We start from the raw sequence: 27,042 nt of genomic DNA, 5'->3' as shown, positions 1-27,042 counted from the left end.
AGGCGCAGCTCGGCGGGTCGTTAGCCTCGGGTAGTTATTGTCCTGTCGGTGAGTGATGACCACCTCGACGTCCTTTTGGGATTCCATACCGTCGTATTCGTGTGTCAATAAGAGCGCCGCTTGGTGGTAAACATCCTCCCGCAGCTAAGGAGAGTACAAAAGGGCGTTCGTTCCTGCTAGTACACAGTGCGTTTTGTTCAAATAGTTCGAGGCCAGTGATGGGCTGCTCAGTTGCCTTAATGGGCAAGGTCAGGGACACACGAGGGCGCGCATTGCTTCGGCGGCGATAAGGGAGGAAATGAGATCTTGTGAAGCTTCATAAATTCGGGCACGTATGTCGAGGACGGGAGAATCCTTGAAAGCCTGCTATAACCGAAAGAAGAAAAGAAGGCGATGGAATTGACGAGGAGCTGCAGCTGACTGACGTCAGTTCGTGTTTTTCTAGAAGTCAGCGTTCGCAAGTTTCCCGACAGGCTTGTCGCTTTTTTTTCAAGACGCAGTGTCGCCTGCCGATACAGTACCCGCGTCGCTGCCGGGTGCGCGCTTATTTGCGATTTAGTTTTTGTGAATCCTTCGATGTCTCATGGCCACGTCATCAATGTTCACGGAATAATAAAAGAAGGCGCATCTGCATGAGGATATCCTGCATTTCGCTGTGCCCGGCTTTAGCTTGGAATTGCTAATTGAGAGAAGGGGACAGAACTGTGTTCGATGCAAGCTCGCGGTTTTGCGACGTATGCCTTAATCCGTCCTCTGCTCATTGCTCGTCTGTGGTTCCTTGCGGCGCCTGCAATGGCTTTCTTTTCAACCCTCTCGGGAGTCATCACCACCGTGTCCTCCGTGCCGTGCCCTGGCGATCTGCACGACGAGTGGGCTCTTCCCGTGGTGCAGGGAAGCTTGTTGATCACGCGGGTGGTGAAGATAAGGTGCATAACGTTGTAAATGTATGTCTGTCTTCTCTCTCGGACCCCGCCAAGGAGATAAGGGCTGCAACAAAAACGAAGGGTGTCCCGAGATAAGGGAACCGCCCTCTGTGTAGTCAAGGCTGGAGCTGTGCGTGTTCTTTGTAGGGTCTCTAGCTGCAACAGCGGGGTCAAAGTTTGCGGGAAGAGTTGACGCCAGCCTGACCGCTCCTGGGCCCTTGTGGGCCACGTTATGTGCAGGCTTGGAAACCATGCTGGATCACGTTGCCGACTGCACTGTGCACATGACCGCCTTACGGGAAGCACTTTATATGGACTGCAGTCAGGCAGGCACCACAGTGCACTGGCAGGTTGCTTATAGTCGCGCTAATGCGGCACCTTTTTCCCATCCCTCTTGTTGATGTAGCCAACCTCTTCTTATCGGCCGTCTGTTCCTGCTATCTTCACGCCCTCCTGCCCCTATCGTAGTTGACTGGCCCACTTTCTGAACCCTCCCCTGGTAAGCACGAGAGGAGGGTGCATGGGCAGGCTTTGTCGTCGAGGAGGGAGGTCTCGTTTGTGCTGACAAAGATCGTACGACGATTCCTGTTTGTGAATCCTCGCTCTTGATTTCTCACCCCCGGACGGCGGATTTGTGTTTGGCTTTATCAGCGGTGCCTTTTATGGCAGCAACTCTCGTCGTTGACGGCCGGCCCATTCTGGGCGTTGTTGGCTGGGGGAGCGCTCCTTCCAGTGCGGTAGCAGAGGTAATGCAGCCTTGTTGGCTGCACGAGTAGCGCGTATGAAAACCGACCGTATTCGTTATTTGTTCTCTTGGCCGTTTTTTCCTCTTTTTTCTGGATTACTCGCTGAGACGAGGCTGCCAGCGTCCTCGTGCTCCTCATTCGGAGGGGGCAGCCGTCTAATGGCCTCCAATCTACTTTTGGTGTTCGCGCCGGGTCAGTGCGTATGCCGATCAGTCCTTGACGAAAGAGGCGCTTTCTCTCTCGTGCGTGCATCTGACCGCAGTGTGCCTGGTCAGCTCTCTCTCTCTCGAAAGTGCGATGCAAATAACAAGCGTCGTTCTTACTTGAAGAGTGGCCGTTTGTTTGTTTCCCAATTGCCGCTCTCTTCTCGGAAAAGATCGCGCGTTCACTCGCGTCGCATTCTGAGAGTTAAAAAAAAAAACAACTGGGGCCGAAAAAGAAAGGTCGCGTGGTGTCATCAGAGTTGGTGTCTGCGGCGAACCAGTCAGCTCACCTTCCTTTATCCGCGTACAAAGGCGCGCACCAGCAACAAGAGCTGCTACAACACCCTCTAAATACTTTCTGCTACCCTCCGTCTCTCTCTTCTTCCCCCCTCTCCTCTGCTTCTGCGTTGCCACGCGGTCAGATGAAATGCCCTCTATTTCCCGCTCTCCTGCTTCCCTCTGTCTTCTTCCTGCCCGTTTCTTTTTTTCCCGGTCTGTCTGGCCCAGCACCGTTCTCTTGTGCAACCAGACTGTCCCCGGGCGATCTCTCTCAATCCGCTTGGAAGGAGTGCGTGCTGGATAATGCCTGAACTGTTGCGCGCGTCTCTCTCTCCCCCCCCCCCCCCCCCCCTTTGTGACGTCACATTATGTCCAGGGCGAAGAAAGAGCAACGCGTTTAGCGGATAGCCTGTTCTGGGTCTGCGTGGCCTGCGTTCAAAGCGACACGAGCATTTTTTTTTTTTTTCAAAAGCAACGCTTTTCACAGTTGTGTGCGATGAGTAAGCCCGCCTGAGGGGCATATTGGTTTACATTCTTTTTCTGGCTGCCCCACCATACTTTTTGTATTTGATACGGTGCATAGCTGCGTGCAGTGGAAACATGGATGGCAGCGCATTCTCAGCATTTAGCTGGTGTGTGGACGAGAACCTAGTCTTTATAAATAGTTATTCTCTTGACAATAAAACTTCAGTGCAGAATTGGAACGTGATGAGGGCCGTGAACTCGAAGCTGCACCAACTGTATAGTGCAACTACGGGTACGTACACGTTGTGTTAAATGCAGAAACAAAAGCAAAAATGATTCTTTTTTTTTTTTTGCGAACTGAATGTACCATAAGGGTAGCGGATCGGGCTAGTTGGTGCAGATTTGACATTTTCAGAAGCGCTAAAACACCGAGGACGCAGAGGGAACAGACAGGGACGAGCGCTGTCTGTTCCCTGTCTGTTCCCTCTGCGTCCTCGGTGTTTTAGCGCTTCTGAAAATGTCAAATGTACCATATGATATTGCTCCTGTTTGTTGTTTTGCATTTGCGTAATCGACACGCGAAGAAAATAAATGGTGGTCTTTCAGCTTAGTCGGCCGGGAGTATATATGCTTACGGCAAATCAAACGGGGCAAAAAAAAAAAAAACGTATTACCAGCAAAAACAAGAGGGGCACGGAACAGCGCTATTACTGTCTCGCTTTTTTTTTTTTTTGTCTCGTTTCCTATTTCATTTCTTCTGCCTCTTGCCTCACTTCGTGATTCTTGGCCAACTTGCTCAACTGTCTCCATCCTACTCAAGTGCGTCGATATGATTGCGTGTTGTGTGCAGCGCAAGCGCACGCACATGCTTACTGGTGCGTCCACAAACATTCGTCGATTGCGCGGTGTTTTAGTCCCTCCTACGGCTGCACGCAACTAAGAACTCCGGCGCTCGCTTTATACGCGGGGGGGATTCCAGGAAACGAGGGGGGAGGGGGGTGCTTTTTTGCCCAGCCTTTGTCCTCCTAGTCAAGTGTTGGATGCTGGAGAAAACGCGCCGGTCAGCTGACTTTTTGAACGCACGGAGAGTTGGCGTTGTTACGCATAGCGTGCTGGCCGCCTGCGGCCAGCAAAAGGGAATAAATCAACGAAAAAAAAAAATCTTGCGTCGCTGTCTGGTCGTTGCGTCAGCGGTGTCTCGTGAGGACCCCCTTCCCGCATAACGCTTTCAGGTTGCCGCCCTGTTTGCCACTTTGCACTTCGTTGTTCTACGGGAGAGTGGCGAAATGAAAACAAACCGGGAAGGGGGTCGCCCCTCGTTGGATCTGGGCTGGTGCTCGGATTTTCGGTGTGCGCTTATTTATTGTTCCGCAAAAGTGGCTGATTGGTCGAGAGAGGTCCCCTGACTTCATCACAGCCTGCCCACCGTGCCAGGTGGAGATTAAATTAATGGTGTCGTCATCACAACCTGCCCACAGAAGGAGAACGAACCAGAGTAGCCGTATAATGGAGGATGCGGTTCTAAGGTGCGTTTAGTGTCATTTCCGTTGGTCGGGTTTAGTTGAAGGGAGCCTGCATGAAAGCAGTCGTTGTGTATTTTTACTTGCAATTGACAAGTACTAAAAACGAAAGTCAATGGGGGGCAGGAAAATATACGTACGATATATAGCGCGCACCTGGCTACAATTGTAGCTTCTGAACGAATTCTTCCGATGGACCATCTGGAAAGAAAGCCTACTGAACAGATTGTTGGTCACTTTTCGGTACTGGGCGTTTTTAAACTGACTGCTGGTGCACAGTTAGTCGAGACTTTCATTCCGCCCTGTGCCTGATCAGCTGTGGCGCGCATACGGGGCACCCCCTCATATCGCCGAGCCGACTGATAACGCAGCGCTTAGCACTACCCGCAATAAAAACTGCCCGACTCGGTGGCTACACGACGAGGGTTACATAACCTATCTTCTTATCCACATATGAGCTTGTTACTGCGTCACTGTTTTTATGTGTGTGCACGTGCAGGAGGAGGAATGTTTCCGTTGTTCAACGAATGGCCTTTGCTTTTTTCTTTTTTTGCGGTGATAGGAGTGCACTGTAGAGGAGGCGGACACACTATATTCGGCTCGATAACAGCAGCCCTTTGTGGTCTGTACCTGACCGACCAGAAGAAAACAGTTTTCCCGGAATCCGAGCTATCGACCTGTTTTGCTCAGCACTAGAGTTAAGAGGTAGGGACCATAACAGCTTGGCTTCCATTTTCTCGGCAGATACTCTTTCGGCAAACTGCCTGCTGCTAGCATGAATAAAGCAGTTAAAAGTGCGCCAACTAAAGCTTGACGGCTTTCCCGCAACTGCTTCGACGTTCTGCAGTGGTGGTTTCCGTTGCGTGCGCCAAAACCGAATACGTGGTTGCAGGTTTGCCCGTCGCACTGGTCAAGTCTTTGCCAGTGCAGAAAATAGCGGCAGCTTGCAATGCGCGGAAGCGCCACGCGAAGCGAAGCCCGCCAGATAACGGCCATCAGAAATGCTTTTTCTTGCTTCGCTATCTGCTGCTAAGAATCTGCAGGCTTTGGAGACTGCTCACGTAAGTGTAATCATTTGTAGAGACTTTCCAAGGTCCTTGGCAATTGGCATGCAAAGCAAAAAGAAGTAGGGTGGAAGAAGAGGGAGTCAGCTGGCGCCATGCCGCTGCTGCGAGTCACGAGACAACCATTTTTTTTTTTTTTTCATTCTGGCCATAGCCCTTACCACCAGCGAGCGAGCGCGCACATCACGCGCTTCTCTTTCCTTTAGCTGCAAGACCGCGTAGCCGCTGTATCACAACAGTTGAGCGTGAGTCATATTGCATACGTGCTGGAAAGACGGCGGCCCGGTTGCCCTCCACGGCAGCGAGAAAACACGGCCCTGCAGGATGGGCGAGGGTGCGCCTGACGTCAGCGACCCGCTGCCAATGGGAGGGCGCGCTGGACGCTGATCGTGCCATCGCGCACCTAGAAAATGGCGGCGTAGTGCGGCGCGCTTTCGTTGTCGTCTGCTCTCCGCGTTGTCCTTCGCGCGTGGAAGCACGCTGCGGCGGCGCGCTCTTCGCTGCTGCTGTTGTCGTCGTCTGCTTCTTCCCGGCGGCGGCGGCGGCTATTTAGCCGGCACGCAGCCTGGGCTCGGGGCTGTCTTTGGAATGAGTGGCGTGGAGCGACGTTGGGTGAGCACCGGGAAGCACTGGCGCGTCCGGAGCGGTGGCTGTCGGTGGCCAGCTTGGGCGGTTGGTCGTTCTCCGCGGGTCGCTGCTGTTGCCGCCGCCACGAGTTGCCGTAGTTGTGGTGCCCGAGGACTGTCGCGATCACTGAGCGCTGCAGCCGCTTCCACCGCTGTTCGTGAGCGGCATCGTCGCCTGAGCCCGGAGCCTCTTCCCGCGAGTCTAGTCGTACCTGCTCACCGCTCGAGGAGGAGGCCCGCCTTTGCCTGCTTGACGTCCTAGTCACGAGAGACATGGTTCAAATAAGTGAGTGTCTGCATCCGTGGCTGTTACCAGGAGTGCGCGCGTAGTGTAACTGCGTTTAGGCTGCATCGTTCTGCATCCTCGCGACGCTCTGCGGGAGGTCGCCTCTGGGCGCGTATGTACTCGGGAGTTATGCGCTTTGCGCGAAGATATGCGTACGCTGGCCTTAGTTGCGTGCATGGTCTTTTTGACCATTACAGTGTGCGTTTTTGCATTTGCGCCGTCGGTGCATTTGTCTCAGCGGGCGCCGCTCGCTGACCACACTTTGAGCGGGCTTGCATCAGCCAGCTATTTGTGGATCGCTGACCTGAATCCAAAGTGGCGACGGAGTGGGCTTGGAGGAGGAAGCCCCAAATCGCTTCGGCACCGTTTTGCCTGGTGTGCTTCGCGGTGAATGTGGGTTTCGCCTGGGTTTTGCAGTTTTTTCTGGTGTGGACCTCAGCTCTTTTCTTGAAGAGTTGGGACTGCAGTAAGATTGCAAGCAAGTTAATATTTTTTAATTAATATGGGGTTAACTCCACACTGAAAAGCTCGAGTAAGCGTTCTTGCAATTTGTTGTTCACCTCTCGTAAGGAAATTAAACTTCAACCTGAGCAAGACACCTGGCAGTAGATGTAACGTGTGTGTGAAATGAACAACCTAACCTGAAATCCGCTTATAACTTAGCTAGTGTAACTTAGCTAGGTGTTCTTTATTTTTTTTTAAGCCCATGGTAATATACACTAGTGTGGCTCAGGCTACAGTCTGATGTATTTATTTAGAACCTTTTGCATGCTAAATGGGGCGTGAAATACCGTGTCCTCAAGCCACCAGCCGCTTCCTTCCCCATGGATACTTATTTTCTGGAACATCCAGTGAAAGACTTCAGATTTTCAGCCTTTGTCATAATGTTTTCGTTCCTATTTTTGACATGCTGACATATTAGAAGACCAGGCGTATTGTGGAATTTCATTTTGACTGATATGCAACTAGAACTATCTTCATGCATTAAGAATTAGAGCAGCAGAAAGAGTGAATTTTTTGTGCAAGGAAGGGCAAGTGCTTTGTGATCCTCAAAACAGTGCTGCTAAAAACATGCTTGTTCTTGCCCACAAGACTGTTTTCCAGCAGGGATCGTTTAAAGTGCCTTGCTGGCCAGTGCTGGAGTACTTCAGCTCTTGCTGAACTAATTTTATTGTTTTCTTACTGTGGGAGTGTGAACTTAAAAATCAGACTGCGTGCATGTCATCAGTGTGCTTAGTGCATTTTACACGCAACTAGTTTTTAATATGATTTTCAACATAATTAAAAATAGCGCTAGTGCTATCTTTATGTGGGCATGTATTAGTTTTCTCTCTAAATTTGCTGCATAAGTCATCTTCGGTAGGAGGTATTATTAGACTTTTATTGCTTCGGCAGCTCTTACACTAGCGCCTATGCAGGATTTACGGATAGGAATGTGGAATTTTTGTGTAGCAGTAACTCCAGGCATTGTGCTGGTCAGATGTCCATCTCTGCGAGATTTCGTTAAGCACCCCGTGTTGACTTTGAAGTCTACCTGTTGGTGGAAAAGGGCAACATGCTTAGCATTTCATGGTTCGCACTTATTATTTGCAGTCCTGGTTAGGACAACTTAGTGCAGTGATTGATCGAGATGATATGCATCTTCGGAAGGTGTTTCAGAGCCCCTTTAATGGGCAGGACTGCAAATAAGTGGAAAACATGCAATGCTAGACGAAATAATACACTTCATAATTCTGATAAACCTGGTAATACTTAATTCTTGGTTAGCGATGTGCCTGTCTTCTTCTGTGTACATCCTCGTCCCTTGCGCTGTTTCATCAAACATGATCAACCAGCTAGCGCGCACCTCAACTCTTGTAAACTTCCACACACAACAGAGAACCCACAGTCACGTGCGAAAGTTGGCGAGACTTTCCGGCAGCTTTTTCTTGCTTGCACCCTTCTCCGTCACATGCTGCTGCATATGCCTGTTCAGAGATGGCTATTGATTAGATTCTTTCATGCGTCGGGCAGCACCAAGGCCACGGTTAAGTCAAGAAGCTCCACCCCCGGCGCTGAGGCCGGCAGAAGAGTGCTGACCTTCCAGCTTGCAAAAAGCGATAAAATGAGAGGGAAAGGTGCCAAGATGGAATTCAAATATTGACTGCAGAGAACTCGGCTTCTAAAAAGCACATTAAAAAAAATTTGCTGAAGGATATTTGTGAGGCGGCATCCCAGGTATACTGCAACTCTATTGAAGTCCCTTTCAGAGCCCCTTTAAGCCTTGGGGTGTGTTCCTCTCTTCTTGGCAGCCGAGGTGATGGTGTGTAATGCAGTTGCCTAGAAGGAAAGCTCAACCCTGTGGTCACATTGATCTGTTGTGCAGAAGATCTGCCGAGCATCCTGTCCGTGGAGGAAGGGACGCTCTGTGCCGAGCAGCAGCAACAGCAGCAGCGACAGCAACAGCAGCGCAGGCGCAAGAAGAAGAAGCGCACGGGCTCGAGCCTGGCAGCCAGCAACTTCTCCGACCTGTACTCCCTCACTGGGGAGGTGCTTGGTGAAGGGGCCTACGCCTCGGTCCAGACCTGCATTTGCCTCTACACCGGCAAGGAGCACGCCGTCAAGGTGCCTGTCCTATAAGCAGTGCTCTTCTTAAGTATGGGTCTGTTGAGGACCTTGTGCGGGCCAGCTGAGGCGATGAGGACACTTACACCCGCAATCTTGGGAGTGCTTTTGTACATAGAAAGAAACAGTGCAGGTGGTTGCAGCTGTAAATACAAAAGATTTCTGCTGCTTTCCTGTTCCTGTTGAGTGACACTGGCAGAGACAATAGTGCCAGGAGCCATGTGAAATGTAGGCTTTGTAGACCCCTCATTTGACTGACCACATTTGTGCACGACCCAAGATGCGAAATTTTAACAAATCGGGAGCCATTTTTCAAGTAAACTAGAAGAATGTAAAGCAAGCACCTCTTCTTGGGGCTGCACAGCTCAATTAGAGAAAGTTGCAAGTACTTGTATCAAATTGATGGTGTGTTGAATAGAAAGTTGGAAATCTTCAGCTGCTGAGATATGCACAGACTGTCAAGAGATCTAGAGGAACACTGTGATGGCATTGAATTTGGAACTAGGGGGAGCTGTGATTTGTGTTGGCGGCAATTATTTGCAGTGTTTCTGATGCCCTGTTCCACACTCTCCTCTTTCTAGATCATCGAGAAAGGTCCTGGCCACAGCCGGGCCCGTGTATTCAGGGAAGTGGAGACATTCCATCACTGTTCAGGCCACAAGAACATCATCCAGCTGATTGAGTTCCTCGAAGATGAGAATCGGTTCTACCTGGTGTTTGAGAAGATGCGTGGGGGACCCCTGCTGCGGCACATTGAGCAGCGAGTGCAGTTCACTGAGCACGAGGCCAGCCGCGTGGTGCGCGACGTGGCTGAGGCCCTGCGCTTCCTCCACTCCAAGGGCATTGCACACCGGGACCTCAAGCCAGAGAACATCCTCTGCTGTGGCACCGATCAGGTAGGCAGTGTGATGTGTGCACTTCACAGAGCAAGTTGTGTAGTTACAGCTGGAAAATGTTGGTGCACTTGTCACCTTTGGCCAGTTTGCTCTGAAATCGAGCTGCTCGCAGAGGAGCTTTGGTAAAGACCGAGGTTAGTTGACCACAGTTGGCAATGGCAAAGATGAGAGCTATGAGCTGGATATTAGTGATGGCTTGCATTAAATGAATTAATGATGTCACAAAGAAAGTACAGCCAAACTTCCTTATAGTGAACATGTAAAAGTAGTTCAGTATAGCTGAATTTCAACATAATGAAAGATTTCATACAAACGCAGCGCAGTTTATGTGAAGGGATGGCAACTGAGACGGTGCTTGCTAAAGAAACAATACCTTTTTCATAATTTTAGTTTTGTTTCAAAGGTTCTCACGGCGATTTCGGAGACCAGAAAAATAAAACAAGCGCTAGTTAGGCTGGCTTCCCCACACAGCACCGCCAGCGCGCAGCGGCAGCAGGTCAGGCGCGAGCTAGGGTGACTTTCCCTCACTACAGCCGTGTCGAATAGAAAATGGTCCTTCAGGGGGAACGCTGTTTTCGCCACCGTTGCAGCTGACGTGACCACATGATGCTTACTGCAGTCATCCACACACTTTTTCCGGGGTTCTGTTGACGGGTGCACGCTGGCCACTGTATATTCCGAGTGCTGTTGCTGAGTGTAAGATGAGAACACTAACCGTAATGTTAAATAAAGCAAGAACCTTGGTGCAGACACTTGCAGTAGCACCACCACCAGTCACTTCTATAAAACTGTGAAGCCTGCCTTTTAACCGGGCTATTCGATATGTTCATTTTAGGGCCAGCTGCATTCTATATGTAAAGTGAAAATTGCGTGAGCTAAACAAAATATTTAGCGAGAGTATGGCATAGCCAATAACTCTTAAGATTAGTTTTCATTATATTGAGGTGCTTGCATGCACTTTGTAGATAAGTGGTAAGAAAGTCTCCCTGCTTGATCAGGTTTACCCCGTGAAGATCTGTGACCTCGATCTGGGCTCTGGTGTGGTGCTGCTGCCAGGCAATGAGGCAACGCCACCCACGACGCCCGAGCTGCAGACGCCTGTTGGCTCGGCAGAGTTTATGGCACCAGAAGTCGTGGGGGCTTTTGTGGGCGAGGCGCACACATACGACAAGCGCTGTGACCTCTGGAGCCTGGGTGTCATCATCTACATTCTGCTTTGCGGCTACCCTCCCTTCTATGGCCGGTGTGGCAGCAGCTGTGGCTGGGAGCGCGGAGAGTTCTGTCAGGTGAGACCACTGTAGGCGATGAAGTTAGTGCGGTAGTCATGGCTTGGTACTTGCGTTCATTATGGTTGAAATCCACGCTGCCAGTCTGGGGAGCTGTGGATCTGAGCAAGTCTCAAGTCTGTATGAATCTATTAGGGCTTGTGCTGCCTAATTGCACTACAACTTTGTTGACAACAGATTGCGTCGAATTACAAGCCGCCAGGGGTTTCAAGGGTGTTCTTAAGGAAGTGCTTTTTAATAAGACATGGACGAAACAAGGAATGGGTCCAGGCCCTTGTCCGGTTAAGTCTCAGCCACGTCTTTGTTGTTGAAACTGCAGTTAACGAGCAACTCGCCCAGAAATGCACTATTTTGAATTTCAAGTGAAAGTGGCATTCAAGTGTCGTCATTAGACCTTTGCATGACCTCTTTTCCATACTCCAATGCCAGTACTTTGACTAAACTTCCCCTAAATTCGGATGTATTAAGGCGAAAGCCTTTAATGGCTTATACTGTCGTCCATTCGCAGAGGGTATCACACGTTTAACTCGTGAACTAAAAGAGATAGCAGAAAAAGAATGGTTGCTTCAGATAGAGGAGGAAAAAAGTTTTATGACCGTAGAGTAATATGTTAATTGATTATAGGCAAAAATGTCGAATTTGTGTCAAAATAGCGCGGATGTCGATATAGCCACGGGAACTTCGATCCTGGCCGCGCTGGTCGAATTTCGATGGAGGCGAAATTCTAGAGGCCCGTGTACTGTGCGATGTCAATGCATGTTAAAGAACCCCAGGTGGTCGAAATTTCCGGAGTCCTTCACTATGGCGTCCCTCGTAGCCTGAGTCGCTTTGGGACGTTAAACCCCCATAAACCATAGCCACGGGAACAATGTGACATCACATCAACCGGAAGTCGTCACGATGTAGTGAAAATTGTCACAGAATGGTCGGAAAAACGTCGGATTTGTGTCAAATTAGATGGAAAATGTGTAATTAAGCATAATTAATACTTAAGATCCCGGAAAGATGTATAATTTGGGTATCGATATAGCCACGGGAACAGCGTGACGTCACATCCACCGGAAGCTGTCGTGGCATAGTGAAAATGGTCACACAATGGTCGGATTTCGCCTCTCAACACTTTAGTTGCCAAATTGTCTCGTAATTTTTTTTACATGTGTTTGATGAATGTGTTAATGTTGTTCTTTCTACTTTGGCAGGCTTGTCAGGACCAGCTGTTCACATCCATCCAAGAGGGCTGGTACGATTTCCCCGAGCGTGACTGGGCCGGCATTTCAGACGAGGCCAAAGACCTCATCTCGCACCTCCTTGTCAAGGATGCCAGCCAACGGTACACGGCTGAGGAGGTCCTGGCTCATCCCTGGGTCGCTCATGGCGGGCCCAGTAACGCCCTGCACACGCCCTCTGTCATCCGTCGGAACAACAGCGCCCGTGACCTCGCCGCATTTGCCGAGAGCGCCAATGCCGTCAAGCGGCTGGTCCAGCACCAGCTGGCCTGGAGCATGGAGCTTCGCTGCGGCCCACCTCGTGCACCGGACACGCCCGACCCGTCACCTCCGACTGGTGGCTTCGGCCTCTCACCTCCGGGCGAGTCGAAGCTTGCCCAGCGCCGTCGTGCCGGCCGCTCTCTGAGCCTGCGCAGCTCGGTCGAGTCCATTTCCCTCTCCGGCTGAAGCTTTCATTTCCTTCCTGCCTGTCCCTTACTTTCTTTTGGCCCCACCCTCGCACCCCAACGTTGGTTGGGGTGGACATGAGCAGTCCACCTCACCCAAACCCTCGTCCCCATTCCTTCACTAACTCAGCGGAAAGAACCACCAGTGCAAAATGTGCCGCTTCATGGGTTCATTTGGACTGTGGCTGACATTTTGAGCACTGACCTCCCGCAGTCTTTGCCTTGTGGTGCGTTCTAACTGAAGGCCAATTGATGACTGCTTGGATTGTAGTGCGGCTGCGATTTGGGCAGCTGCAGATTTGTGTAGATGAAACAAGACAGGATTGCTATGCTTGGACCAAATATTGGTCTGCAGAATTTGGTATCTGGCTCTTGATGCTTTTTGACATCATTCACAAATGGCATGAGTGGCCCAAAAATCTGGCCTACCGTTTCTTGCGCTCGTCAGCATGGAGGGGTAATATTAGAAGTGCTCAAAAGATCGGCTGCAGTGCAAACATTGGTCGGTCCCAATTTTCCTACCACATAATGGAAATGCCATCGAAATAGTCAGCATGGGACGGACCATGGGCCAGAGAGATCTTGGTCTCTTCCACACTCTTGCTTGTCAAACTGAAGGTTGTGCGGTGTTTCAGAGTTCCTTCAGCATTTTTTTATATTATTCCCCACCACCCCGCCACCTTCTTCTCTGACTGCAACAGACTTTCTCACAGTGCCAGTCTTTGGTGCACTGGTCAGGAGAAATGAGGAATTGAAAGTGTGGGAAGGTTGTGCACGACAGTGCAGCAAATTTGCAGGCAGGCTTTTCTGTGTACTTAATAATTTTCTCGGGTTTTTCTTTTGTGTGGGTCTGTTAAAAGACTCAAAATGTGACCACACGTAATCATTGGTCACCTTTTCGAACAGATTTGTGAATGTTTAGCAGTGTGGGTGTTATTACCTATGGAGAAGGGAATTTTCGAATGTTTTCGCTACTTCAAAGTGCACAGGACAGTTTGTATACAGTTCGCTGTTCATCGTCACACAACCTCCCCGTTCCTTGTGTACAATTGGTGGAAACCTGTGAGTGCTGTCCCAAGAAAAAGAGAAAACAGAAAAAAAAAAGTTATTTTCTTTGATGTCGGAAGTGATATGTAACGCTATATAGTGTGCCTCAACGCAGTCTGTCTTAGGCTGTTGCGATCTTCCTTTATTTCTTTCTCTTTTGTAACCTAACCGTGGGTTCGGAAGGCGTGTTTCGTTTTCATTCAGCTGGTACTCTTTAGCTGTTTGCTCCCAGTTTCTTTTCCTTTACATTACCATCTTTTCATTGCCCCTGTCTAAACCGCGGTGTCCTACCTGGTTCCGGTGCCTCATTTCTTGTCTCTGAAGAGCTACACTTTGGTGCGCATTAATGTTAAAGTAGCGGTGCCTGCAAAATGTACCCTGCCCCTAGGAAAAGAAAAAAAAATCTCTACTTTTCTTCCCCTGTTCTTGTTAGAATTTGCTCTTATTTATGTATTTCTTTATTCTTTTCTATGGAATAAAAGTGGGAAGAAAGGCTAAAGATTAACACACATTTCCCATCGCTCAAAGATGATCATATGCGTCGCCAGAAGGTTCCATTGCTCATCGTCATGTTTTTTTTTTTTTTCCCAGTTTCATTTCTTGTTGAGGACGGGTAGTCTTCAAACCATTAAAAACATTCTTGGATTTCGCCTTTTTTTATTATTGCTCCTCTTTGTCAAGAAAAAAATAGTCGTGAAGGGGGAACAAAATTGTAACTTGTACTTTTTTTTGTAATATTGTTTGTTCTTTTTTAAAGTCCCCTTCCAAAGTCTTCTCTTACCAGGTTAGAAGCGGTGCCTTCGTGTTGGGAATCTTTTTTCCTCTCAACGGGTTCATCCAGATGTTCTCAAACTGACACACCTGGAAGCTGTCGTGATTATTATGCCTTAATGAGCTTTATTCTCCCTAATCCCAAAAGCCATTTTCTAGTGCTCCCGTTCTCCTTAACATTTCTATTTTTTATTTTGCGAATCCCACTCTTCGTTGGCATCCGCCGAACAAGTCTCCTCCAGAGCTTTGAGAGGGGTCTTGGAACATTGTTCCTCGTCTTAAACGTTGTCCTCAGCCCTCCCGCCTCCACCCCCCCTCCCACTTGTCCAGTCTGTCGTGCGGACTACTGCTGTTACTACTGGAAATTGTCGTCCATGTATCTGTGATAAGCTTAATCATTTTTTGTTTGTTTGAAGAAAGCAATCTTCGTCTTTTTTTTTTCTCTTGCGATGATACTGCTGCTGTAGTGCCAAAATTTGGAGAAGCGTGGTCAAACCAGTTACTTTTTTTTTTTGCACGTGTGACCGGGATTGCACATGTGACCAATTGCTTTAGTTTTTTTCCTTTGAAGTTGTAGACACAAACATACAAGAACACGCAAGAAAGCCAATAAGACATGTTGCTGCACAGTTTTACAGAATGTTGTAAGCGTTGCTGCATGTACACAACAAGTTTCCAATCGTGTATACACGCTATATACACTTACTGTCATCGCGAGCTGCGCTCCTGTCATATTGATGGGAAAGAGTGGTATTGTGCATTTTTCTTTTTGTCTGCTCCATTTGTGCATAGTGGGAGAAACATTTCTGTGCTTCCGGATCAAAATTATTGTCGCTACTTGACAAAAAAAAAAGTTCACACAAGTCCTTGTGTGGGGTTTGAAAAAAAAAGTACAAAGTTTATTGTTTGTTTGATTTCCTTTATGTTAATATACGGAAAAAGGCGGAGAAATGTGAAAATAAAACTTTCGACCAACGCATAGAAAGTGTCTGTGCCATTTTCTCATCACCTGCAGGCTCATTGACAGACAAAAGCCTGTCCTGATGCTGTCCAGTTAACATGAAGTAAGTTATCTAGCATTTGAAGGGAAGAAGGGGGTTTACAGTGTATTAATTTCAGTCATGCATATTAAACGATATTTAATTTTTAACTTTGTGGTATAAAAAGTTTTCGTGATACAAATTATCATTTAAAAGATTTATAAGCATTTCTTATTATGGCTCTTCGCTGCTGCTCATGACTCGGATCTCCACTAGGAGGCTGGATGCCGCGCTCGAAAGTGAAGCTACCGGAAGTTTGGCGGCATGTCCCGGAAGTCGGCCTTTGGCAGTGCACGAAATCGGACCTCAGCACGGTTTTCCGCTTAGCATTTTGTCTTTCCGACGTTCTCGTCTTTATTCCTGACAATGCCTACCTGTTGCGCCGTCAACTGCATGAAGAGAGCAGCAAAGTCCTCGGGGAAAGACGTTTCAAAATTAAGCGGCCATTGCGTCGCTATGGGACGACACTAGCAGACGACAGAACGTCGCTGCACACTACGTGCGGTGCCTCGTCTGCTCAACTGTGGCGCCCTGTTGCGCTAGCGCCGCCAACTCTGCTCTCTGTTGTGATGCACGCTCTAAGCCCAAGTTATACAATCAATGGGGGATAAATTTACGAAAGAGTAAGTGGAAACCTTCATTAGGCAGCCGACTTTGCAGTGACCATTTTACCGAATTATGTTTAGACCGGAGCGAGGGCGAGGCCACAATCTGGTGAGGTGCCGTCGGTGTTCTGGTGGTTCACATTAGCGCGTCCAAAAGGTATATCGGTACTGCTTTTTCGACGGAGCGTATCAAGTACTGTTTCGTACTGTCGCAAATTATGCCTGAATGGGCTTTTATTCGTGATGCTTGGTGTAGTTGACTCCTAACAGCGCTGGTCACATGCGCTGCTTTCTCGTCAGTCGTTTCTCTCGTGCTGTGTAGATGAAATGTGGCTGTGCTATATAGTTAGATTAAAACCACGTATGGAAGGTAAATGACACACTAAAGAGATAAGCATCACCTGTCATCGATGAGAAGACACATCGTCCACCACCAACTCGAAACCGAAACAGCGGCAGCTGTATAACGAGTGTCCGGATTTCCGCGCCATTGCCTTTTCTTTGCTACATGAAAATTTGTTTTCAAGGTGACCTAAGCTCATCGTCATTCCACTACTTCTCTTAATTACGCTCGGAATTAAGACAGGAACCAGGTCAGAAAATAGTGTTTAATGCACGTACCCCGTTGCCGCGGCATGGTGAGACATGCATGCCTGTAACTTCGGTTCCTCTTAAATTACAGTGTTCCCCGAACAATGCTCACACTTATCACGTTCAGCTTGCTTATTCCTTTGATATTACAGTAGACGTTAGACGAAAACAACGCGAGAAACTGAGGACGGAAGGGTGAAAGACGCGACTTTTTGCATTGAAATACACAGCAGACACCGAACTTCCGGGACATGTCATCCAACTTCCGGTGGCTTCACTTTGCGGACTAAGACGTATAGAGTCAGGTACCAGGAGATAGACACTTTGTGCATTGCGTGCGAAGAGGAGGAGGAAACGGCTGAATACTTGATACTTTTCTGTAAAGGGCTTCACCCTACAGTGGAAAGCAGCGGGGCTGACTTACACAAGGCATTGGGGTTTAGGGATAGTGAAGGGAAAGTGGATTCTAAGAGGTTAGAAGTAACCAAGCGAAGGTTATCTGATTGGTGGCTAAAAGCAAGACAGGAGTAAAATTTCACAAGACATGGCTAAGTGGCTTGAGCCACCGCCCGATGTAAAGGGTTCAGCCGTATCCATCCACCCATCCATCTATTGTTGAGTGCAAGACCTACTGAACTAGAGACTCGCACACTTGGCACCATAGAGTTTCTTTTACTATTAACTAGAGGGAAAGCTGGCGCCCCGCCTATCAGAGTTTGCATGGAGATTCCTCGCGACCACCTGTACCTCCATGGGCGCTCTAAGCATCATGGGGCGGTGAGCTACCGACTGCAAAACTACAACATTTGGCCAAAAAATAATGAAAAAAGAAACATTGTTCGATAATCAAGAATGTCCTATCATTCAATATCATGTCTATAAATTGCAACAATGAGCAGAAAAACATGTGCATGCCAATTTTGCTCAAAATAAGCAATGGCTTGCTCTCCTATTGGCCAAGCATTGCAGACTACAAAATCAAATATTTCGTGCTTAACAGGTGCACTTTTAAAAAAAAATATGTTCTTGAAAAAATGTTGTCGCTTCAACAATTTGAAAGGTTTTCCCACTAAATTTCGGAAAACAAAAATCTTTTATTAGCGTCGTGTGCTGTTGCGTTTTCGCTACTATAGCATTTGCACACTACTTTTACGCCAAAGTTATGCCGTTGTCTGCGCGCGGAGCGCGTCGTGCATACGGAATTGGAACTCTCAGTAACGCCACTCTGTGTTCCTGAAAAAAACCTACTGTCCTGCACCAAGTAGCTCATCGCCTTTTGCCGCTAGGGAACGGCAGCTACGGGCGGCTTGACCTGTTAAGCATGATGGCGTCAGTTTTATTACTTCAAGGATATAATAGTTTTGTCATTTGTCTAGGGTCTGAGTATTCACCGTTCACAAGGAGGTTATATTAAAAAGTTTTAATATATAACCTCCTTGACCGTTCATCGCCATTGCCCTAGAGGGAAAGCTGGTGGCGCTGTACCTGAACCTAGATAGTTTCCCAGAGGCATCCTGTTTTTTTTTTTTTTCATGGGGTCAAGGAAGGTGGCCCAAGCAGTGTGAGGCAACGTTCTCTGTTCATTCTAGAGAAGCAAGCTTACACTGCAAAATTAAACCTTGTCTTTCTCTTCCAAATGCAATTAACTAGGAGTCCTGTGCAAATCCATTTCAGGTTGTTATGTGGGCACCCCCAACCTTTTTTATTTCCGTGTAACTCCAGCACTTCTTCACCTTTGTCATTGTAGCCGCTATTGTTCAAGTACCATGCAACATCTTGTTATTAAAGGACCTTTTTAATTGGAAATGAGAGCATGTGCACAGGGTGGAAAGCGCGTGATCTGCCAGGAAACACTAAAGCGGCCCCGAGAAGGGATCTTTATTAAGGATGCCAGCCATCTTGGGCCTCTCCACTTGGCAACGACGACAAAGCGTGTGCGGTCCCTATGGTTAGGCCCCAGCTGTGGAAGCCATCCTCGGACACGACCATGACCTTCGACATCTGATGTTTTTATTTAAAAACACAGGGACCAAAGTCGTGCTGTATGCAGTGCAATCGCCATGTGGTTCCATAATCATCCATTTAGCCCGGCTCTTTGGACGGATTCAGGAAACGACTGAAAAGAACAAAAGTAACGAGCAAACAAAGGCGCGCTGCATAAAAGTTAGAACGTAAAGAGACGAAGGCACGCTGCGCTAATGCTGTAGCGAGGTCTAACATGTAAAATTTCGCGGCTGGCGTCGATTTCTACAAAGCGCGAGTAGTGCCTACGGAAATAAACAAAGGCGCACTGGAGATGGGTAAGTCTGTATACAAGCACGAGTTTTTGTCTCTACCAGCGATTTACTAGCTCACACCGCGCGATTTTGATGTCTGGCGTCGATTTCGACAGAGAGGGAATACGGGCACGAAACGGGACGCTCGCGATCTGCCAGGAAACAATGAGGTGGCCCTAAAGAGGGCCGTTTGCAGGAGCACTTCAACCGCGACCTGCAGCGGCGTGGCGGCGCGGTGAGCAGTAGGCCCAGCAGTGGTCCGTCTTGTGCCCTTTGGCTCCGCACCGACGACACCGGTGCACGACGTACACCTCTCCTGGTCTTGCCCTTGAAGCCGACGCTATCCCTGGTCCGTAGATCTTGACGAGGGCCGCGACGATAATCTTTGACATCTGGTCGATGCCCCGGTCTGCGGCAAACAAGGACAGCATCGGCTCGCCAGAAGCATCCAGGAAACGATGCTGCAAAAAAAGTTACGTTACAAGCGCCGCAATTTGGCGAGTTCTGCACGAGAAAACTTGCGAAAACGTTGTTCAACCCTTACCTCGTGATTGAGAACGTGCACGCCAGACAAGCGCTTCATCGTGGCTGTCAGACGGCGGTTCAGATGGCGACGCCGGCGGTCCTCAAACCGCACCTTATGTGGGTCGTCGTAATGGAGTTGCAAAATTTTGAACACCAGCACGACGTGCTCCTGCAGCAGGAAAACGAGGTCCTGGAATGCGCAAGGCATGTAGGTAAGCGGTACAGCACTTCATGAAGCGAAATTTGAGATAAAATGCGTACCTTTATGTCGCTGGCGATTTCTCGCGGGTCAGCGCCTTTTGGGGGTCGTCGCAATGTCGTGGAAGCAAGAACTGTACAGAAATTTCAGCTGGCTGCGCCGACGAGCGCACTACGCAAAAAAAAAAAAAGCCATACCTGGACAGCTTCCGAAACGCGCGCGCCGCCGCCTACGCTCACGAAGAGAATGCCCGCAGACCACGCACGCCCGGCGGCCGGCCAGCCGGCCCTAGCGATTCCCTAGGCACTCTAGGGACAGGCCGAGAGAGGCGCGGCGAACCCACGTCCGGTTGAGAACGAGGGAGAAGCAGAAAAACGTCACGGAGAAGCGCATCCCATCGACCAATCAGCGTTTCCAGCCCACCTGCACCGAAACGCTTCTGAACCTAGAAGTAGCTCTAAACCTCCATGGGCGCGCAAAGCATCTTGGGGCGATGAGCTACTTGCAGCAGGACAGTAGGCTTTTCAGGAACACAGAGTGGCGTTACTAAGAAGGTCTCATATCCACTGCGCGCTCCACGCGCAGACGACTTCGCCGTAAAAGTATGTTTCGTGCCGCATTGTGCCGTACTCTTGCCGCCGTTTCCCGCCTCCGGACCCGTTCTCTATTCTGTCTCTTTAATTCCCCTCCCCAAACCCTGTGCAGTGCAGCGAAGGTGTTCTCCAAGCCTCGGGTCGACTTTCTATCTCTTTACAGGCATTCCATGCCCCCTGCCCCTTCGCGGCATCCTACTTCTTCCTTTGCGCGCAAATTCCTTGCCCGCCATCCGCTTATGCGGTAACCTTAACGCGAGGTGGGTGCTCGCACGACACCTTGCGTTATGTCCTCTTGCACCGCTCTTTGCCGTGCTCCTTTCTACCGGCTCCCCCCCCCCCCCCCCCCCCCCCCCCCCCTGACAGCTCCCCCTCCTCTCTCATATTTCTTTAATCCCTCTCCCTTGCTCAGCCCCGTTGCGGTGTTCCGTTCCCAAAGGAGACAGTTATAGGGTTGAGCACTCCCTTTAATTTCACCCCCGCCCCCACCGACCATTCAGAGAATCTCAATTCCAAGAGACAGTTGCCCGCCCTGCACACATTTTTCCACCAACAACCAGAACCACTTAGGTAAAAGTAGTGTGCAAAACCTATAGTAGCGAAAACACAACAGCACACAACGTCAATAAACATGTTTTTGTTTTCTGAAATGTTGTGGAAAGACCTTTTAAAATGTTGAAGGGACAAAACTTTTTCAAAACATATTTATTTTTAAAAATGCGCTTGTTAAACACGAAATATTGGCTTTTGTGGTCTGCATTGCTTGGCCAATAGGAGAACAAGTCATCGCTTATTTTGAGCAAATTTTGCATTTACGTGCTTTTTTGCTTGTTTGTTGCGATTTATAAACCGGATATTAAGTGATAGGACATACAATGTTTGTTTTATCATTATTTTTTGGCTAAAAGTTGTTTTTCTGCAGTCGGTAGCTCTCCGCCCCATGATGCTTGGTGGTACAGGTGGTCTCGAGGAAGCTCCGTGCAAACTTCCATAGTAACTCTATGGATGCCAGGAAGTCTCACGCCTGCATGCGCGCAAACAAAATATTCACCGCTAGGATATAAAGAAATGTCATATTTGCATCGTTCGTTACTAGGTTTCAAAATATTAAGACAGGACAAATGCACAGGGAGGCAGTGAGAGAAAAAAAAAATTTGTCGAATGCAGACGATGATGATGATGAAGACAAAAGAACAGGTCAATTGAGCGCTCTCAACGGCCAAAAAGTTAACGAAAGTTGGCGCACGCAGTCCCATAGAACCCCGTCAAGTGTGCAGGTCTCTAGTTCAGTTGGTCTTGGTTGAGTGTTTGTGTGATGTGATCGGCAAAGGCTGTAAATATTCGCGTTGTGCCCTTTGATGCCAAACATGATGGATATGCCCATTGCCCCGCCAGGTACGCCGTTTGCCGCCTTTTCTCGTCGAAGTTGTGCTCCGTGAGAATGCGACGTACTTACATGGTCCCTCGCTTGACGCCATGAAACGAACCGCACGCCTTGTGTGCACGACATGCCGATCGTTGATATATCCTCCAGTTGTAGAAACCTCTTGCAGGTATTCGTTGGGCCGATGCCACTTGTAGCAACCAGTGCCCCTTGTTGCTGACGAACAGCACACTGCGATCTTCAGGCGTCTTGGAAACTTTAGCAAGTTAATCCCGTCTTCTGCAGTAGTAGCAGAAGACGGCAGGCTGGCCGTTCGCTTCGCGCGTAATCGCTGCTTGGCGTAGGGAAGCATCAGTAGAACTAATATGTGCAGTGTGTAAAACGGCCATTTCAGAACTCGATATTGCCTGTCGTTCTAACTCTGGTGGCATTCGCCGTCTCTGCCCTACCAACTTTCAACAAGTCGTGCCCGTCCGTCCGAGGCCATACAAACTGAGCGTTATAACTACTTTTCAGCTCACGGTAGTCGGTATCGTCTGGCTTCACTTTCTTATTTGATGCATTCTTGTGTTGTGTCCTATAAATATGCCCAAAAGCTGGGCTTGCCTGTTGTACCGTGTCAAGGTGCACGATGTGATAACACCACCATGCCTGCCGATTTTGTGTCTCCACACGTTCTTCGTTTTGCTGCGAAGAATGATGCGTCCGCATTGCTACGTCTGACGTGTGTCGTTGCAGACCAAGAGCTGCGCAACATAATCGACAAACTGGCCCAGTTTGTCGCCCGAAATGGGCCCGAGTTTGAGCAGATGACCAAGCAGAAGCAGAAAGACAACCCCAAGTTTTCCTTCCTTTTCGGCGGAGAGTACTATGCCTACTACAAGCACCAGGTCGCCACACAACAGAACTGTGAGTTGCAAGGAGTCCTAGATGCGCCTTGGGTTTGCTTCCCCACGGCTTTGAACGCAGCCTGCAAGGTGCTGTGTGTGTTTGTCTGAACCTTTCTGCCTACACATGTTATATTACGCCTGTCGTAACTCATCAAAGCCTGTCAAGGGCTCTGAGACAGCATGGCAGAAGCAACAGTTGATTTTGAATAGTGCTATTGAGGCACCAGCTTGTTGCAGAGCTTGATAAAGGCTGTCTGTTGGGTACCATTTTTCATTGATTTCATTATTAAAATGTCTTGCTGGGCCACTTGGGCAACTGAATAAATGTGATGGGAGCTTTAAAAACAGTTTTCTTGTAATGCAAAAAAAAAGGGGGGGGGGGGGGAGTAATTATCATACATGCATCCGGAAAAGATGAAAATGCATCAAATAGAGCATGCATGAAATCTCTTTCATGAAATGAGATCAGTCGACACCACTGCACAAGCATGTATTTCAGTTGGACCATACGAAGTCACTTTCTCACTTTTTGTATATAAAAAACTGAACCTCACAGTTTATGCAGACACAAAGAAATACATCCTGAAACTACCAAAGTTTACTAAAAAGAAAAAAAAAACATTTTACCAAATGTTTTTAATAGTACTGTCTTCCGTAGAAGAGAAAGATAAAGAACTTGTTGTAGGATGTTGGGGTCAGTAAAGAGGAAGAAGAAGTGGTGTAGCTCAGTGGAAGGTGCATTTGGTCCTAATCCCTGATAAAGGGCAGAGATCTCTTTACCACTTGGTAATGGCATCTCTTCTGCAATGTAAGCATTCTCATATTTTTCACATAGCTTTTCTATGTGTTTTACAACCTGCTAGGATCACAAGCTTTCTTCTCCTAGGGTCCTTAGACCAGTGAGTTCGGCTCATCAGCCTGTTGAACTTGTTATGTAGGCTTGAAGTTTAATCATGTAGCAGCTGTTGACAGCTAGACATTTCAGTGTCTTGTTCTGTTTGTTTGTTTTTGCATTTCTTGTCATATTGAGGTGCATGGCTATCACGAAGCACTCGTTTTGCTGCATCTTTTTGTGATGCTGTATTGTTTCTAGGATTTTAGTTCTGTTGTTACTTAGTTATATTACTTTACAAAGGGTGCTTGTGTAAGTGCCTTGAAGTGCAGCACAAATTATTGCATCTTTATTGTTAATTGCCCGATGTAAATTAGTTATGTGTAATGAGCTATTATAAGCCTGGTAATAGATTTGTATCCTGCCTGCCTTTACAAAAATTATGAACTCAATTGAGAATTATTGGGTATTTGGAGGTTCACGTATGTCACTAGAGCATTTTCGATAGATTGCTCAGTCGCATGTCGTCGTGTTTCTATGTTCATTGGTTTTAAAGTTGCTCATGGCCTCAATTAGGACGCCCCTGCTTTCACTTAGTCTCAGACGTTACATTGCATTTTCTGAATGAAAGAAAATGTCGTGATTTCAGTGCTTGTATATGTTTAATCAACAGGGTTCATAGTATGCAGTGGCTATGGTTTAGCTGTTCAACATTTATGCAAGATTTTCACTGGTAGTGTCTGGGATGTCATAATTTTCTGCCCACCTTCAGTCACATGGGCCATGTCAGTTCCTTGCATTTTATTTTTGTATTAAAGTTGTTTTCACCAAGTATGTTAAGAAACACAGTTTGGTATAATAGAGGGAGCTACAGTTGTCATCTTAAAATGGTCACGAACCTTTCGGCTTGCTTTCTGATAAAATGGGATGTGTGATGAAGTTGTCATTTGAGACCTAATGAGGCACTCCTGTTGTCAAGACTGCCACAACGTGCTCGCTGCGTTGCTCTGCTAGAGATCGGTCTCGACACCAGGAACGCTTCTTTAGGCGGCGCTCGTATGTAGTTTGGCATGAATTGGCACATACTGGCAGGGACTCTTTAGGTTGTTCATGACAGTACAAATTAATGGACCTTAAGATATGCGATATACGCTTTGATTCATTTGGTATTGTCTTTTTGTTGATGTATCAGTGTGGAGAATGGGTCTGTTCTTTGAAATGTATTCACATGTTGCCATTCACAGGTTGTAGAGAAACTAAATGCCTTGTTTGGACCTAGCACTCATCAGGTACAAAGGCAGGAGACAAAAGTGTGCTTACTGGACTTCGAGTCACGTGCATAAGAAATGCCCATGGCTCTCTTGAAAAGAAGAATAAATAGAGATGTACAAACAGCTATGAGTGATTTGTGCAACTTTAGGGCTTCGTTGTTTTCAGGAGAAGTCAAGTAGATTCAACCTGTCGTCTTACAAGTACACTGGCTTGACCTCATGGCATGAAGTTCATGCTTTAGCCACACATAATTAAAGATGAAATTTTGAGAAGTGTCAGCTTTGCGTATATTTTACTTATAGCTGTCCGTCCCTTTCGAATGTGTCATAGCTTCAAGTTTGTGTTGTGTGTAGTCACTAGAAGAGTGTCATCTGGAATTTTTTAATTTTGTGAGATCAATCTGGCAAATTATTATTGTTTCTACCAATCCAGATTTCCTTTCCTGCATATTTTGTATGGCTTACTAAGCGTTTTTTTTTTTAAATTAGGATTTATTTGTACCTACTTTGAAAACTGCAGCGAGTTTTCTTTTCCGCATATATGCCTGTTCAGCCTCTTTGAAGTGAAGATGTACACAGATGCCAAATTCGATCACCACATGGAATTCGCGTGGGTTCAGTAAAGAATTCATAATTGAGTTTGTCCCCTCACATTGTTTTGTTTGCAACATCCAAGCAGTGGCTGTGGCATACAAGTTGGGTTGAGATCACATGAGGCGTACATAAACTGTAGCAAAAATAACTGCTTGTTCATTTTTTTGCACTTGTGCCCTTGGAGCAGACTAGTGCTAGACTTTGAATTACTAATGGCAAAGCGATAATCAGTAAGTATACTGCAGCAGTATATTTGTCTAACGTGGTGTCACTCGTCTTGTGTTTTACTGCCACTGTTCGCCTGTCGAAACTGAAGCATTTGCCGAGTGGAGGCATTGAGTTCTGCATGGCGATGCATATTTGCTAAATTTTTATGCATCATACCGAAGAAATAGCTTGTACTCCTCTAATCTCAGCTGCTGCATATAATATTGGTACTCAGTTAAAAAACTTGACATGTTATCATAGAGCATCTCACATTTGAAAGCATAGTTGGCTACAACTAGGGTGTGCCTGGCTACAGCGATGGCTCTTTTCGTCTCTAATTTTAGCTTTTACTTACTGACATGGGGGATTGTCGCACTGGATCTGTGAGCGAAGCCTTGCTTTTCTTTCCGGAGCATTCAGTTGCAGACAAAGTGCTTTAATAGTTTGGTCACTTTGTGGAATTGTGCCCAGTCACAAACTCAAGGAAAAGGGGCATTGTTACACTTTACCACTGTACAAGTCTCGGCACATTCATTGTACTCTCCTGCCATGCCTTGCAGCGATGAAGGCAAAAGACGATGTCCCACCGGTGGCGACTGGAGCGCCACCTGGTCCTGTGCCGTGGCAGGCAACATCCAATGTGGCTCTTGCTCAACTCCAGCAGCAGATGCAGGAGATTCAGGAGCAGATTCGGCAGAGTGAGCTGAACCTGGCCGCTCAGCACCAAGTCCTTTTGCAGCAGCAACAGGTAAGTTTGGAGCATGAAAGGCCTTCTTTGTAAATGCTCTCCTTACAGCAGGCTCATGTGTGCGCATTTGGCATCAAGAGTAAATGTAATCTGCCTTTGTGGTTCACGTTTTGGGGAAACGGTGATCAGAATCCAAGCAGTTTCTGCTGACTGAAAAACTGACCACTTGTCATTCACTAGTCATTGGGAATGCAAAGGGGATGTAATATTTGTATGGGCAAAATTTTGCATGTTATACCACTATGTATATTATATATATCACTGTGTTGCTGATCAAGTGCGCTTGGGGGGATGCGCTGCATCAGGCTCATTATGCCTTTTTCCTTCCCCATCATGCTTGGAATGAAGATCTGTGTTGTGCTTTGCGTCATATAGTCTGTAGACAATCCATGGACAGTCTGTGGACTGCCTATTGAAATTTTTTTAAAAGGGAATTGCAAGTGTAATGTACCGTCAGTGTTGATATGAGGGCCTGGTCAGAATTTCACATCAAAACTTGCTGTGAAATTTGTGGTTTCGGCATTCAATTAGTTTCTCATACTGCTATGTCCAGCGTTCAAAAATAAGTGCTTGAACGCAAAGCTGGTGTGCTTGGGGCGATCTGGCCATCTATCTTACCTTTCTAGAAGCTTGTACTTTCATTTTATGCAGTGTTTTCCTTGTGAGGTGAGGTGCACGGAGCAACCCCAGCCACCCGTTTCTCCGATGGGGGGTAGGGTAGGGAGTCGCTCGGCGCTAGCTTCATGCGTGCAACTCTGGAGAGGACTGGATGCATCTTTGAGTGCAGGCAGCCCTATGCTTGCGTGGTTCTGCCTTCTATAACTTTCTAGAGCTTTTTTTTTTTCTTGCCATGTTCGCTACATCACATCAAGTATAAGGAGTGCACATCATTGCCTATC

At 47.7% G+C, this 27,042-nt stretch overlaps 3 protein-coding genes across 12 annotated transcripts in view; 2 read left to right on the top strand and 1 right to left on the bottom strand.

Annotated features, from left to right (window-relative positions):
• The window catches only part of Lk6 (MAPK interacting serine/threonine Lk6 kinase), a 58,686-nt gene extending 43,313 nt beyond the window's left edge, over window positions 1-15,373 (top strand). Inside the window, exons 1-5 of one of the 2 annotated variants that reach the window (XM_077642245.1) lie at window positions 4,704-6,112; window positions 8,478-8,716; window positions 9,298-9,612; window positions 10,611-10,898; window positions 12,098-15,373. In XM_077642245.1, the coding sequence (XP_077498371.1) occupies window positions 6,100-6,112; window positions 8,478-8,716; window positions 9,298-9,612; window positions 10,611-10,898; window positions 12,098-12,571 (1,329 nt within the window). In that variant the 5' untranslated portion in view covers window positions 4,704-6,099 and the 3' untranslated portion in view covers window positions 12,572-15,373. Of the gene's footprint in view, window positions 1-4,703; window positions 6,113-8,477; window positions 8,717-9,297; window positions 9,613-10,610; window positions 10,899-12,097 lie in introns of those variants that run through there. The other variant, XM_077642244.1, reaches the window with a different exon arrangement.
• A 3,306-nt stretch (window positions 15,374-18,679) lies between these two features.
• On the bottom strand, window positions 18,680-19,783 carry LOC144110609 (uncharacterized). 2 transcript variants are annotated; one of them, XM_077643630.1, is made up of 3 exons: window positions 19,687-19,783; window positions 19,445-19,615; window positions 18,680-19,361 (listed from the first exon to the last, which is right to left on the bottom strand). In XM_077643630.1, exons 2-3 carry the CDS (start codon window positions 19,481-19,483, stop codon window positions 19,104-19,106), a joined length of 297 nt encoding a protein of 98 aa, XP_077499756.1. In that variant the 5' UTR covers window positions 19,484-19,615; window positions 19,687-19,783; the 3' UTR covers window positions 18,680-19,103. The 2 variants fall into 2 exon arrangements, with proteins under 2 accessions (XP_077499756.1, XP_077499755.1); XM_077643629.1 differs by lacking the exon at window positions 19,687-19,783 and having other exon boundaries at window positions 19,445-19,652.
• Window positions 19,784-21,446: 1,663 nt separating this feature from the next.
• scaf6 (SR-related CTD associated factor 6) overlaps window positions 21,447-27,042 on the top strand; it is a 59,053-nt gene continuing 53,457 nt past the window's right edge. For 2 of the 8 annotated variants that reach the window (XM_077643495.1, XM_077643493.1), the window contains exons 1-3: window positions 21,455-21,612; window positions 22,340-22,510; window positions 25,956-26,143. In XM_077643495.1, the coding sequence (XP_077499621.1) occupies window positions 21,576-21,612; window positions 22,340-22,510; window positions 25,956-26,143 (396 nt within the window). In that variant the 5' untranslated portion in view covers window positions 21,455-21,575. Of the gene's footprint in view, window positions 21,613-21,654; window positions 21,771-21,803; window positions 22,131-22,339; window positions 22,511-25,955; window positions 26,144-27,042 lie in introns of those variants that run through there. The other 6 variants (XM_077643494.1, XM_077643492.1, XM_077643496.1 and 3 more) reach the window with 6 other exon arrangements.

This window comes from Amblyomma americanum, chromosome 11 (assembly GCF_052857255.1).
Source record: "Amblyomma americanum isolate KBUSLIRL-KWMA chromosome 11, ASM5285725v1, whole genome shotgun sequence".
NCBI lineage: Eukaryota > Metazoa > Arthropoda > Arachnida > Ixodida > Ixodidae > Amblyomma > Amblyomma americanum.
The sequence above is the reverse complement of the archived record's forward strand: the minus strand, read 5'-3'. Positions and strand labels throughout refer to the sequence as shown.